Source organism: Vigna unguiculata, chromosome 11 (genome assembly GCF_004118075.2).
Source record: "Vigna unguiculata cultivar IT97K-499-35 chromosome 11, ASM411807v1, whole genome shotgun sequence".
Classification (NCBI taxonomy): Eukaryota; Viridiplantae; Streptophyta; class Magnoliopsida; order Fabales; family Fabaceae; genus Vigna; species Vigna unguiculata.
In genome coordinates, this window is record NC_040289.1 from 34,970,109 (window position 1) to 34,984,105 (window position 13,997).

The window sequence follows — 13,997 nt, forward strand, 5'->3', positions numbered from 1 at the left end:
TTATATTTATAATCAATTTTTAAAGATTAATTTCTAATCATGATTTAAACATCTAGAATCTGATTAACTAGGATTATATTATCATATAAAAATTCACATCAAAATATTTATAAAGAGAAGAACGAATGATATTAGAAAAAAAATCAAAAGATGAAAAAGAAAAGTTAAAATCAAATATTAAGATCCCAACAAATCCTTAAATCAGGTATGGACCTCAATCAAGGTTCCAACAAATCCACAAAGAAGGCGTGCACCAGAGAATTAAATTGGAGAAAAAAATGAAGATAAACTTTTTATTCAATTCAAAGGTGTGCTTACAAAAGCATGACTTCGTATTTATAGAAGAACAAGTAATAAAGAACAATTCATAATTAAAGCCTAAACAAAATCTTAATGACTGCCAAATCCAATAAAAAGATAAACCATTCATCCTAATGATGAAGAAAAATAGTATTCTTACCCTAATGGTGGGATAAGGCAAAAAAAATCCTGAAAAGATAAAACTTTGTCATCGTCGATGCCTTCATTTTATTAGAGACTTCAGTTAAACAAATCTTGGTGTTTTCATGGAAGTTTTAAACCGTTTTGTTCTTCAAATTTGGACACTGACTTTGTGCCAGCGTTGATTCAACTTCTACAGCTTAAGATATCAAATTATTGCACCTAGACGGCATCAACTTCCTGGCCACTTTGCCCTTCAACCCATATGAATTAGTTAAACTCATGAGACATGAAAATACAGATCTTATATTTTTTGAAGGATCAACATGGTGAACAATAATTGTTATATATAATTTTACTGTATTGGCCTATACCCATCTATATGGAATGCAATGTACATTCTATGTATAATCCGTTGCTTTTGGCACTTCTCACAAATGATTCCATCATATGACTATCTATCATTGATTTCTACAATAATTAAACTGGAAAGAGATACATCAAGAATTTTACCTGATTCCATCCTTTATTTATAGCCAATTTGTACCATCAAATGACGATAATGTCGTCCACGTATTAGTCTATGCCACACGAAATGAATCAAATCGTGGGAATTCAGCTGCATCCGCTGCTGTACAAGCCTGCAATCAAACATCATTTAAATAAGTATTTCAATCCATTCCAGTCTATTATCAGCACATTGAAACTTAAAAAGAAAAAAAAAAACACTTACCATCTCACTAGACACCTCTGAATTCCCTTAGATATGGGACGAATGAATGGCGGATCCCGTTGAGCATAAAGCAGTCCCACCTTCCAAAATACACAAAGGGAAGGGGGATAAGACAGTGGAATTTACTTATACGACGTTTCTTTGAAGATGAAGATATTAAATTTACAAATATATGTCATAATTATAAATACTAAAACCATGTCTTTATGATAAAAAATATCAAGAACATATTTGAATTATTCTAGGCTCATATCTTAATTATTAGAGGATATCAAATATCATGCATTAATTGTATTGATCTCATTCTCTTAATATAAATAAATCACTCACTATCACAAAGGTGTGATTTCAGTTCAATGTTTTACTTCTCTTATAGTTTAGCATGGTATCTAAAGCCTCCTGAAAATTGTGTCGGCCTAGTGGATCCATGGTTGTCAAACTCGGAGTTAACTCGTCTGGGTTTGTGTTTTTACAAAGAGCTTTCGAGTTAATTCAGAACTAACTCGCTTTTGATCGGTGATGAACTCAGTGTACTCACGAGTCTGCCATGAAGTTGGTGAGTTCCAAAAGAAAAAATTTTCAAACCCCCAAACTGTAGTCACCATAGTCATTTTGTGTGCAAAAGTGAAGAATGCTCACTGCTTAACCACACGCTATGGTTTCCTTATTGTGCCATCGTTCGTTCGCCTGTCATCACACCACTACTTGCTCACCACACCCTCGTTCGGTCTCCGCTCACCGCACCACTGTTCGCTCACTGCGTCGTCTTTCACTCACCGCACCACCGTTCTTCTACAGCTAAGTGTTGCGACTAGCAGTCCTCTTCTCCATTCCAAAAGCTTGGATCATGTGGGAGGAAAGTCTGGTGGGTGGTATGCTAGTTTTAGGATAAAAGGAACCAGAGCTAATATATTATATTATTTATAAATTAATTTTTATAATTAGGAATTATGTTTTTAATTTTACTTTTAAATTAGGAATTAGAAATTATTTAATAACTATGTAATATGCTTTTTAGTTTTGTATTTGAGAATTTAAATTACAGATTAATTTAAAGTATATCTGGGAATAGATTAAATTAAATTGAAAATAATCCAAGAGATAAAATTATCACCAATGGAGGCACAAACAATATCCAGAGGTGGACCTTATATGCTCCAATGAGAGGAAGTGTTATAATTACAAAATATCAGAATCATATCATTATAACCAGAAATATCAACCATCATTCTATATTATTCTATGATCATATATCCTTATTAGTAGATGATATCAAATATCTTTTATTTATTGTATTGATCTCTTTTCCCAATTATAAATAAAACACCCATCTATTGTCACAGAAACACAACTTCAACTCAATGTTTATCTTTTTCTTATAGTTTGACAATATATTTTAAGGAATTTAGGTCAGGTTGTCATTGTAGATATTCAGTAGTAAAATGCTCAATTTTATTTGATGGTTTTTGAATTTTCAACTTAAATTTTTACCATAGTAAACAACCTTTCACAGAAACAAGAAATAAAATTATCAAAGCAAGCCCTTTCAAAAATAACTACTAATGATCATCTACATCTCAAAACTTCAAATTGAATGAGCAAGTAATATAAAAATTGACAAGGAAGATCCTAAAAGGCCAATGGCTTTTATTAAATTAACATACCTGTGACAAAGCAACAACAGATGGATCATCAAAGATTTCTTCACTATAATCACTTCGGTAATTGACCTGCTCGAAGACAAGGATTAACATTACTCAACAGATTCCAACCACATCTTGCATAGTTGATAAATAAACCAAACAGCAATACTTTCTTGTAAATATCTAAGCATAATCCCAATGTTATCAAAAGTGAGTCCTTCATTGACCCGGTGATAAACCATGATATTTACAACAAAACCTAATCCAAATGCCTAATATATAGCATCAAACTTTGGGTTATTAATTATGAAAGACAACCCAAAAACAATGTTATTGCTATATTTAATCTTTAATTAATATTTCTCTTATAATTCATATCAACCCTAGATAATGAATGACATGGAGCAATTGACCAGAGCTGAGATAGCAAATATAGCCGATAGTGGAATGATAAGAATCTGCCTGAATATTAGAAAAGATTCTTTCCTGTAAAGCTTATTCTAAAAAACAGAAAGAAAAAAGTCCTAATTACAACAAATCCTAATATTAAATGGACAAAATCAAATTGTATAACTAACTATTAATTCTCATACATCAAATCCATGGTTCTGATTGCTTTTCTTTATTATCAACAAGAGTAAACAAAGAACAAAAAGGGAAAACAAGTCAAGGGAAAAAAGAATAAAAAACTTCTTATAATAGGTTGTGCAAATAACGCAAAACTATAACAACAAATTTTGTGGTTCAGGTTTGAGCTTACATCCACATGCAAATAACAATCGCCTTATGTTTAATAATAAAATATATATTATGGATACTACAGAAGAATCACACTTCACTCCATACCAGTTTATAAACTCAAACTCACTTATAAACGAAGAGTTTTATTGCTGACAAACTTCTCGAACCAATGCTTCCATAACATTACAAAGATAATTTATTCTTATACATGATTTGGAGGAGGCTTGAATTTTAAGCTAGAAGTTCTACCCTAGCCATCCAAAAAACTATACGAGGATATTATAATCCTTCTACTACCATTTGTTATCAACCTATGTCAGCAATCATATTTTATTACTTCCATATTAAGCACACTATATCCTTGAATCGAAGGGATATGCTAATATTCCTGAATCATCGAGATCTGATTAGATTAAATGCTGATATTATATTATCTAAATTACCAATCCCATCTTGTATATATGTATATATATTTCAAAAAAAAAATCTGATATTCATAGAGGAGCAATTGCTCTTAAATAGATTACATAGGCATAATAAATGAAAATCTTAATTTATGATGGATACAATTTACCCCTATAATTGAGGATCAATGATCTTGTACATTAAATATAAAATACACTGTCAGCCTATTAATCCTTCTAATTATGAAATGTAATTAAATATCCTAATTATGAAATTAAAATTGTACAAGAAAACACTAACTGCAGCAAAAATAAGGGATTTTGACACCCCCTCAAGTTGGTGAGTGTCCATTCCAACTTACCAACAGTAAACTGAAATGTGCACCGCTTATCCCTTTTGTCAATACATTTGCATGTTGATTTCCAGAGGATACAAATGGTGTACATATTGTCCCATTATTCGATTTCACCTTTATCACGTGTCTCTCTTCTTCAACATGCTTAGTTCTATCATATTGTACAAAATTTTTCACAGTATTTATTGTTCACTTGTTATCACAATACATTCCCATAGGCTTCCTCCAATCAATTTTTTTTCTTTTCAAATTCTTCCAATCAATCTTCAGATCTTCTAAAGTTATCTTTCTCAAGTTTAGAAGAAAATAATTTCTCTCTTATTCAGTCTCATTACATGCATCTCATATATATATACATCCATTAATTGGATAAATTTGGAATAAGTACTGCCTAATCTAGGAAACAAATCCCTAAGAAATTGGGATTCATATGCTATTAATAAAATCAAGATACAACCAATATACATAATTAAAAACAAATATCTACTGGTTTGTATCCTAACTTCCCAATTTCATGAAGTCAAAACCTAGGAAAGGGGCTATTGCTTATGAAAAAAGACACTTCTATCCAGAAAATAGATACTAATGCAGACAATGCGATTTTTGTCATTGACAGAAAAATCTACCTCTGGATATTTCTTGGAAGAAAGCAAACCAAAGGACAGAGTATCTCGTTCTAATACAGAATCTAAATTATGAGTCCTTGCTCAAGGTGTGCGGAAAACTCTGGGTGAAACATATACTAGATGGCCTTAAAATAAAAACGAACATTCATATGCCATTATATTGTGATAACAAGTCAGCCATGAAAATAATCCATAATCTACTACAACATGATAAGACAAAACATTAAAATTGAAGTACTTCACTGAAGATAATCTTGATAAAGGTCTTATGGTTACTCTTAAAAAAGTGAAATTTAAATTCAACCTCAAAATCGAATTATACAGTGAGGTTTGTACTCACTTATATATTATAATTTGGTCATACTTTTATCTTTAACACACTACCTCAGGCCAAAGATTGAACATCTCAAGCGCAAGACTAGGACGGGACTCGATAGCAGATGACCCAATAGGCCTATATAACATGACTACAATAAGCTTTAAATGGCTCCGATACCATCTTAAGAAAGTGGAATTTAAGTTTAATACAATGTTAGAAAACCAACTTGAAATGTTAGGTTTGCTACCACTTATATAATTACAATCATGTAAGACTTCAAGTAGCAAACATTTTCACTATGGGGCTTCAAAACAAATTATATGATTTTGTATGATCTTGTAGACAAGTTGGGAATCATAAATATTGGTTTACCAACTCGAGGAAGAATGTTGTAAATAGCAGATTATTAGGAAAAATATTTACAATATCTCCATACTTCTTAGAAGAAAATATCTTTAGAATCTTCCTATTCGTTTCAGCATATTTCTGTTCCCTTATTTGAAAGTGTTTGATTGTAATAAATAAAGGTGATTAGAATGTAATTGGTGTCATCGTTATCTATAAAATGATTTTTTTTTATTTTGTTGCACAGTTCAAGTATTATTATCCGAGACAACCAAAAAGAAGGCTCAACATCAAAAAAGACTCGTTTTGAAATGCTTTCATATCTCGCACCACAGAGAAGAAGGTTCTTGTTCATGGAAGACCCCATGTGCATGGCAAGTGCCACAACAGAAATGGCAAAAAAGACACCATATCCTTCAAAATAGCAGATGGCAATGACCGGATAAACGGCCATACTATACTGTTATGGTGCTGCCATAACCCCTATATGATGACACTTCCGTACAAGTTATCTTGTAAGTTGGTTACGCTGAGTTATAATCTAGACAGCATAATTTGTTGTGCTATCTACAGAGTCTGTATAAAGACCTATACAGGAAGTTCATAATTCAATAAATAAAAAATTCATTTTCAGTTTCCATGAACCTTTCTCTTTTAGCTTAGTTTAGTTTCTTCAATTGTAATTAAATATAGAAATAATTTCCATTTAACTCGTAATTATCCACTCTACTACAAGAATCATTCAACAGGGAATTAAACATAAGCTGATCAACAACATTGGTACAAAAAGTAATTGGACAAAAGATATTCTAAGAATATACATCTTCATCACGTCCTTGCTTACAAGACATGACAATAATTATAATAATTTGTAGGTATGTAAGAACACACTTTTCACATTTATTACATGTAGCAAGTAGGATAGTATAGCCTAAAAATCACCTTCAACAAACAAAAGCTCAAAAGATAGGGACATTATCCCATAATTTTGAATTCTAAGTTAGACAGTACTATATACTTTGGAATCTTAGCTTTGCTAACACAACAAAGGACATCTATCATTTGCCAAATCGCATGAAAATTATAAACAAAAAACAAAGAAATAAAAAACATGGGGTCATTCCATGCATTGTGTTTCATATGCATGTTCTTATGTTTTATATGACTTTGATCCGGTGTCATTCATTTTTTAAAAAAATTATAGTCGCATCAGAGCCAAAATATAATCTGATGAAAGATAAGAAAGTTTACCGCAAATCCTGTATTAGCAAAAGACTGGACAAAATCCATTAATTGAAGCTTTGCCCATTCCTTGTGCAACTTAGGGTCGTCAATTTGTGGGGGGTGCCTCCAAGCTGCACCAAAACGTAATCTGTCCTCTGAAATTTTTCCATTGTGTACATCAATTGCAAATTTATGCAACAACTCCAAAGCTATATCCATAGCAGGATTCACAACAGTAATCTGAATGAAGTTGAATAATACATGTCATTAATCATGAATACAGAAGACAGAAGACCAACAAAATTAATTGAAGTCAACTAGAAACAAAAATAAAATAAAATGACACCTTATATTTAAAAAAAAAATGTAGTCCACAAATTCAACCTCCAGAAAAACAGGAAAAACTTACAAATATTCCCTCTTTTAGTTTAATTCATCATATTTTTCCTAATTCAATTTTTTTATTATTTGTAAATAAATTAGAGTAAGTTTGAAAAGATAATGTGAAATTTTATTAAACAGTAAAACTGAATTGATTACACACAGAGGAGGATCCATTGAGATATTTTAGGAACTTTTAGATTTTATTCTGTGAAGATATTTTAGGAAGTTTCAGATTTTATTCTTATTGGTTTTAATTTTGTATATTGGTTGTGTCTTGGTTTTATTACTAGCAAATCAATCCCACAATCTCAAGGATTTGTTTTCCAGAATAGGTTGTGTTTGTTTCCTAAATTATTCAATCAATGTTGGTATATATATATCATATGTATGTAATGAGACTGAAAAAGAGAGAAATTTTTCTTCTAATTGAGATGGAAACAAGCCATGGATTTGGAAATGGAGGCAATAGAGAAGAACAATACTTGGAAAATCTGTTGCTCTCCATATTGCATTAAATCCAGTATTTCATGAGGACTAAACACACAGAAATTGACTGTTATTTTGTTCGGAAAAAATTGTTGTCCAAGGAAATTTGTATTGAGTTTGTTGAATCAAATGACTAACTTATAGATATGTTGACCAAGTCCTTAAGGAGACCTCGAATTGAGTTCGTTGTTCCAAGCTTGGTACATACCATTTGTATGGAGAGTGTTAGAATAATTATTAAATCTATGTATAACCATTAAGTCTAAGTAGGGAGTAGTGTGTCGGAAACATCTACCAGTTGTACCTACTATCGTACCTAGTTTTGTACTTAGGTGTCTAGTGCAGACCTTTGATCTTCTATGCTCTCTTGTATCAGATTTTTCATTATAAATAGAAGATCATAAGAGGGCTCTTTCAAGCCCTCCAAAATATATTTTCTCTCTTTTAATCTCAAGTATTTTATATGATCTCATATACTTAAGCCCTTTGAATTTGAAAATGCTATAAAATGAAAGTTCACTTTTTACTCTGTTTCCATACATCAAAAAGTGACAGAAAGGAAAGAATGTCTTTTATATATCCACTTATCTTGTTTAATTTTGTCAAAATGATGGAAACTAAAATTTATCTCTTCATACGAGAAAATTTCCCATGCTATTGTTACCGTAATTGTGGCAAAATTAATGCAATTATATACAATGCCTTTTCTGAGGTTTCCTTGAATAATCCAAAAAATATATCATATAAAGACTTTGAAAGATGATATATTTCATGCCCAATTTTGAACTTACTTGCAAATAGGCAATATATGCATCTACAATGTCCTCGAAGGTACTAGCCTTGTCTTCTGTTTGTCTACAATTAAGAAAAAGCATGAACTAGTAAGACATTCAGTTTCATTGATGTGTGTAACAATGACACATAACTTATGATGATATAAAACACCTGCAGATAATGGTCAAAAGAGTAATACTGCCTATAGTTTTTTATAAATGTATATAACTCAAAAGAAATGCTTACTTCAGATGATAATTGCTTTGTTTAAGTGCATAAAGTTCAAATAGATGTCGAGGATTTGGCCCAAGTACCTCAGCGATCACTTTCCACTAAATTTAAGAAATATTAATTAAAAGTTGCAATGCTTACTTGGAACTAAAATAAGAATTTAAACAATAATAAAAAAATTATCTAATGGTTGAAATATTTCATACTTCTGAAAGACTAAAATAGTCAGTGACAACGTGCATTTTGGCTTCTTGTGGAGTCCATCCAAAGGTCTGCCAAGCAAAAGTTGTTCAATCAAAAATATGTACTAAAACATATGAAAAAGAACTTATACACACAACTATAAGGATAGCATATCACAAAACCACATCGACTTCATCATAACCATATTGTAGGAGGAAGCAATATAATAATTATAGCAACAAAATATTTTCCCAATAGGTGGAGTCAATTACATGAATCATTTGATACCATAATAACTAAACTCTGCACCGCCACTTGCAAATGAGGCAGCTGTTGTTTTGGGCTTTAAAAAGTTTCTCCTTTGAACTCGCCAACTCGGTTGCAAACTCACGAGTCTAGGCAAGTTCACCGAGTTCACTCATGATTCTATCGAGTTTGCAGCAAAAGCAAGTTTGTTTATATGTTAACTCAGAAGTTATGTGTAGAAAACGTAAACTCATCCAAGTTAATGAGTTAACTCACGAGTTTGACAACCATACAATTGAGTTTGACCCAAAGATTATAGGTTACAAATAGATCTAGTACGAAATAGTTTTTTCTTAAACTACTCTAACAAAAGTCGTGATTCTTATGAAGATGATTTGAGAAACGCCAGCAAAAAGACAGGCCTTCACACTTCATTTCTATCCTTGTGATCTTTTATCCATGTCATGGTAGGGATAAGCTTTTTTAGAAGCTAAACAACATTTAAACATTGTGGAAACCCAAATATACCATCACAAAAAATTAAAAAGTGATGGGTAGTTTCCAGATTTCAAGCCAGAGTTGACAACAAACCCTAAATCACGCCGAGAGCACAACCATAACAATGCCTTGCAACACCCGCAATAATGGATGCTCCAATCACGATTCAAAATTGCAACACGTAAATATGTTTTCATGCCTCACCACCACAATAGCAGCCATTTTTGCAACTGCAGATAACATTGATTCACATTGATTCACGTATTGTGTTTTACCCTCAACTTTCCTTCCTAGGAAACTTAACCTCAAAAGGTAGCATAGTGTATCTTACCTTGTCATCAGTAACATTTTTCCATAGAAAGGAAGGTAGACATCTATACAATACAATTGTAGACTAATCCTATATTCCATATTTCATGCTTAATTCGGAGGAATCAGCAAGTTCGTCCATGTATCTTAACCTAAATATATACACAAATTCTCATGATAATTTGTTTGTATTGGTTTGGGTAGAAAGAAAGAGTGGAGGAGGAAAACATTGGCTATTCAAGTACCTCACGTGAGATAAATATCTCCATATATCCAAACTCCAAGAAAGCTTCATATGAGTAGTAACTGGGGCAAATAACAAGGTATTGGAATTAGTATTACAAAGAATACAAAGGTAAAATAAATGTAGAAAGGGCAGCCCAAATATTAAATTAGCCCAAGTCTTTCATAAGAATGAAAGAATTCAGAATACATGAATATGTATAACATGAAAGTCAACCTAGACCCAAGACCATGAAAAAGCATTTAGTCATTGTTATAGGAATTTTATGCAGGAACAGCAGTGTTTTTTGGAGGTTGTGTTGCTGAAATTGTGCAGCATAAATACATATAGATATAACCACTCTTTGTGACTATGTGGTTGTTATTAATTGTATATTTGCATGTTTATATTTCTTGTATGTAAAGTATGTGTTACATTTTTAATGTACATGAATCTAATGATTCACTGTACAATTCAAAATATAACTTCTCCGATACAGAACTTGTATCTGGATTCAACTACTATGTTTTGTCACTGAATCGTTCAACATACACAGATAGTTTCCCTGCAGTCAAAAGTTGATACATCTATTAAAAAGGTTCCAGTGCCTTCAATTCAAAAAAGTAATTATGAGAAAATTTGACAACCGCAAGATTCCAAGGTAAAAGAATATAAGCAGTATTAGCTGGAAAAAATAGAATCAAAGTCCAACCAGTATGTAAGACCTTTGTGTAAACTGCGACAAAAATGAGAATAAAGGAAACAAAGTTTAGCATAAGAATATCACCTATCAGATGTCACCAGGATAACAGGCAGACAACGTTCGTTTGCACCCAAAGCAATTATTCTCCATATTAGACTATCATGATATAGGGGTCCACCGACTGATAACTTGTTATTTACCATGGCGTGCTTTAGAACTTCAATATTGTTAATAACCAGCTTTGGCTGCAATTACTTGAATATATCATCAGTTTGAACACCTCATGTCACTAACACACTACACAAAAAGAAAGAAAAAAGCAATCCAACATGACTTCGTAGCATAGATAAATGAGCATACAATCTTACAAAAAACAATCATTTCTGGATGTATATTAGCACAAAATGCATCTTTATTACGTTCAACAATTTAATTCAAGGTTTATAATTATGGCCCAAAACCACAACTGCAGCTGCAACGTCATGGTTTTGGAGGTCTCCCCAACTGCAACTGAGAATACACCAGACACGATTGCCCGAAATGAAATGAAGAGAATGGCATTCATGAGTGCAATTTAAAACCTTGATTAAATTGAGTATTTTGCAAAACAAACCAATAATGTACCTGAAAATGATCAATTTCAGCAGCTTGTGACAACAACTCTAACAACAAGCATGGCCAATCAGTACAAGAATGTGTCAAAGTCCTGGAGAACACACCGGTGTGATTCATGTGAGAAATGGCATTGGCCCTCCACCCTTGCTGAAGCTCGATCACCTTCTTCGCCAGCTTTAGTGCCACAACCGATTCCTTCATGTAAGAAGCCTCCTCAACGGACAAGCCATTCTTCTTCTCCCCAAATCCCAAAATCCGACCAACCTCCGCAGCCGTGCATTGCCCAGACATGGCCAACACGGCCCGCTCCCATAGCGCGGCAGGGGAAGCCCTGTCCGTAGCACGGGACTTGCTCTGCAGCACCTGGCGGAGCGCGGTGGTGAGGCCGTGCCATTTGTTGAGGATAGTAAATATTTGTTGGGAGCTTATGGTGCCGGCGCGGACACCCTTCTCGGCCATGGATTCCAGGCAATGCTCAAGGGTTTTGCGGCAGTCGGAGAGGCGTGGCGGCGGGCAGGTGGACCAGGAAGCCCACGGGCCGTGTGATGGGCCAGGGTCAACTTTCATTTGCTCCGCGAAGTCAACGTATCCGGTGAGATGGGGGCCTTTGTTCCAGTCGGGTAGTAAACCTGAGAACAAGAAGGGACAAACGTGAAATGCGTATTAGAGGCAGAGAATTTGGAGAGAGGGAGGGAGAGAGAGCAAAGGCACGTTGAAGAATGAGGGTGGTTTTGCCGACGCCTCTGGGGCCGTGAAGGAGGAGGGGTTGGGGGACACGGTGGTGCTGCGCGTGGTTGTTGAGGATGGTTTCTAAGAGGGGTCTCGGAAAGATTCTCCATGCTTTCTTTTCTGCCATTTTGCGCGTAGTTTCTTTGCTTTGTTTTCACTGGGTCACAATACTTAAGGAACGGCTTTGTATTCAACCTAGAAACACACAAGTACACCACATGGAGAACATTCAGCACCTACAAGCTTCAATAATGCCTAAACTTAGGGTTTAGGGTTTAATCATAAAGATCATCAATTACCAGATAACAAAGCACAATTACCAAATACATTGTGACACTATTTTTTGCTGAAAACTATGCATGCCGAAAACTCAAATTAAGAGAAAATTAACAAGACTCAAATTAAGAGAAAATTAACATGGTACCTTGTGCAGAAATTACTGAAAACTCAAGTTTAAATGGAAGAAGTTACAGCAGTAGTGCGGGAGATGATGTCAAGTTGAAGGTGGAACTTTCGAAAACGTAAATGGCCAAGAAGAAAACCTAGATGAAGAAAAGGAAAATTAAAAGTTAGTAAAAATAATGGACATAGATGAAGAAAAGAAAATTAACAGTTAGTAAAAATAATGGAAGGCCAAATTAATGATATTGAGATTTCTAAACGAGAAGTTAGATAAAAACGCTTAATGAAGATTATGAAAAGTGATAAAAGAGGGTAGGAAGAAGTAAGTGAGGGTTTTGAAAATATGAAGAAGGGAACACTGTTTTGTCTCTGTTGATAAAATATTTTAGATTGATGTTTTATTTTTACTATAAATTATAAATAATTAAAGTGTAACTTTTCTTCATTATTTTTTTATTTTTATATTACATAATTTAATGTCATTTAACTAAATTTAACAGTTTGTTATCATGTAGCAATTTTTATATCAACAACCATATTTCTTTTAATTTAACTATTTACGATAATTTTAAAGCTTGTAATCAATTATTTTACACATATTTAAATTAAATTTAACTTTAACCTTTTAATATGACAGGACTTTTATTTCTTCTAAATTTCAATAGCTCGGTGTATAAAAGACATAGTTACAAAAATAACTAATATTATTTACTTTATTGATTAACAAATAAAAAACATTTTTTTTAAAATAGTCAAATCTAAATAAAAAAAGAAGTGGAAAAGCTTTAATAATTTTATAAGAAAATTAACTTTTGAAAATACTGATATGACTATTTTGTAGCACGTGATTTATTTTTTCTTAATTTTCAAAAACTTTTCCACACTCGCACAGGAATAGAAAGATATTGGTTTTTACTCAATCTTCATTTTGCGCTTCTTCATTGCTCTCGTGCATTGATTTAATCCTCATTCTTCCATCAATTACTAGTAAGTTTTTGTTCTTCGTGAGTGGTTTATGGGTTTAGACTTCGTGAGTGATACCATTGTTATGAAAAGATTAACAAATTCATAAAATAACTTGAAATTTCTTAATATTTTGAGCCAACTTTTATTAATGTGTTGTATTTATGTGTTTTGTTTTTAATTTTCCAATTTGTTTAGTATTAATTCATGAAAAGATGTTAACCGGTATGATATGCAATTATTAGATGTACCACACCAAGTCAACTCAACAAAATAGTAATAAAATGATACCTATATACTAAAGCATTCAAGTAATCAGCCTAGGCTGGGCTAACCTAAGCCTAACCGACCTAAATCGGTAACCTAAACATTTAGAGGAACAACCTGCCTAAGACAGCACATGAGCAACACAAACCACC

General features: G+C 32.8%; 1 protein-coding gene across 4 annotated transcripts; it reads right to left on the bottom strand.

Moving 5' to 3' along the window:
- Positions 1-349: 349 nt before the first annotated feature.
- Positions 350-12,923, bottom strand: LOC114169795. 4 transcript variants are annotated; one of them, XM_028055104.1, is made up of 13 exons: positions 12,638-12,923; positions 12,196-12,408; positions 11,494-12,113; positions 10,954-11,114; positions 10,189-10,249; positions 8,914-8,979; positions 8,723-8,808; positions 8,494-8,557; positions 6,860-7,072; positions 2,839-2,904; positions 1,175-1,254; positions 955-1,082; positions 350-688 (listed from the first exon to the last, which is right to left on the bottom strand). In XM_028055104.1, the coding sequence occupies exons 2-12, from the start codon at positions 12,338-12,340 to the stop codon at positions 968-970; spliced, it is 1,677 nt and encodes a 558-aa protein (XP_027910905.1). In that variant the 5' UTR covers positions 12,341-12,408; positions 12,638-12,923; the 3' UTR covers positions 350-688; positions 955-967. The 4 variants fall into 4 exon arrangements, with proteins under 4 accessions (XP_027910905.1, XP_027910902.1, XP_027910904.1 ...); XM_028055101.1 differs by having other exon boundaries at positions 350-695; XM_028055103.1 differs by lacking the exon at positions 12,638-12,923 and adding an exon at positions 12,534-12,630 and having other exon boundaries at positions 350-695.
- Positions 12,924-13,997: the final 1,074 nt, after the last annotated feature.

Coding starts and splice junctions, on each gene's coding strand:
- LOC114169795 (XM_028055104.1), bottom strand. CDS start 12,340: ATGGCAGAAAAGAAAGCATGGAGAATCTTTCCGAGACCCCTCTTAGAA. Junction 10,250..10,953: donor ATCCTGGTGACATCTGATAG/GTGATATTCTTA, acceptor TATTTGCCCCAG/TTACTACTCATATGAAGCTT. Junction 1,083..1,174: donor CAGAGGTGTCTAGTGAGATG/GTAAGTGTTTTT, acceptor GTTTGATTGCAG/GCTTGTACAGCAGCGGATGC.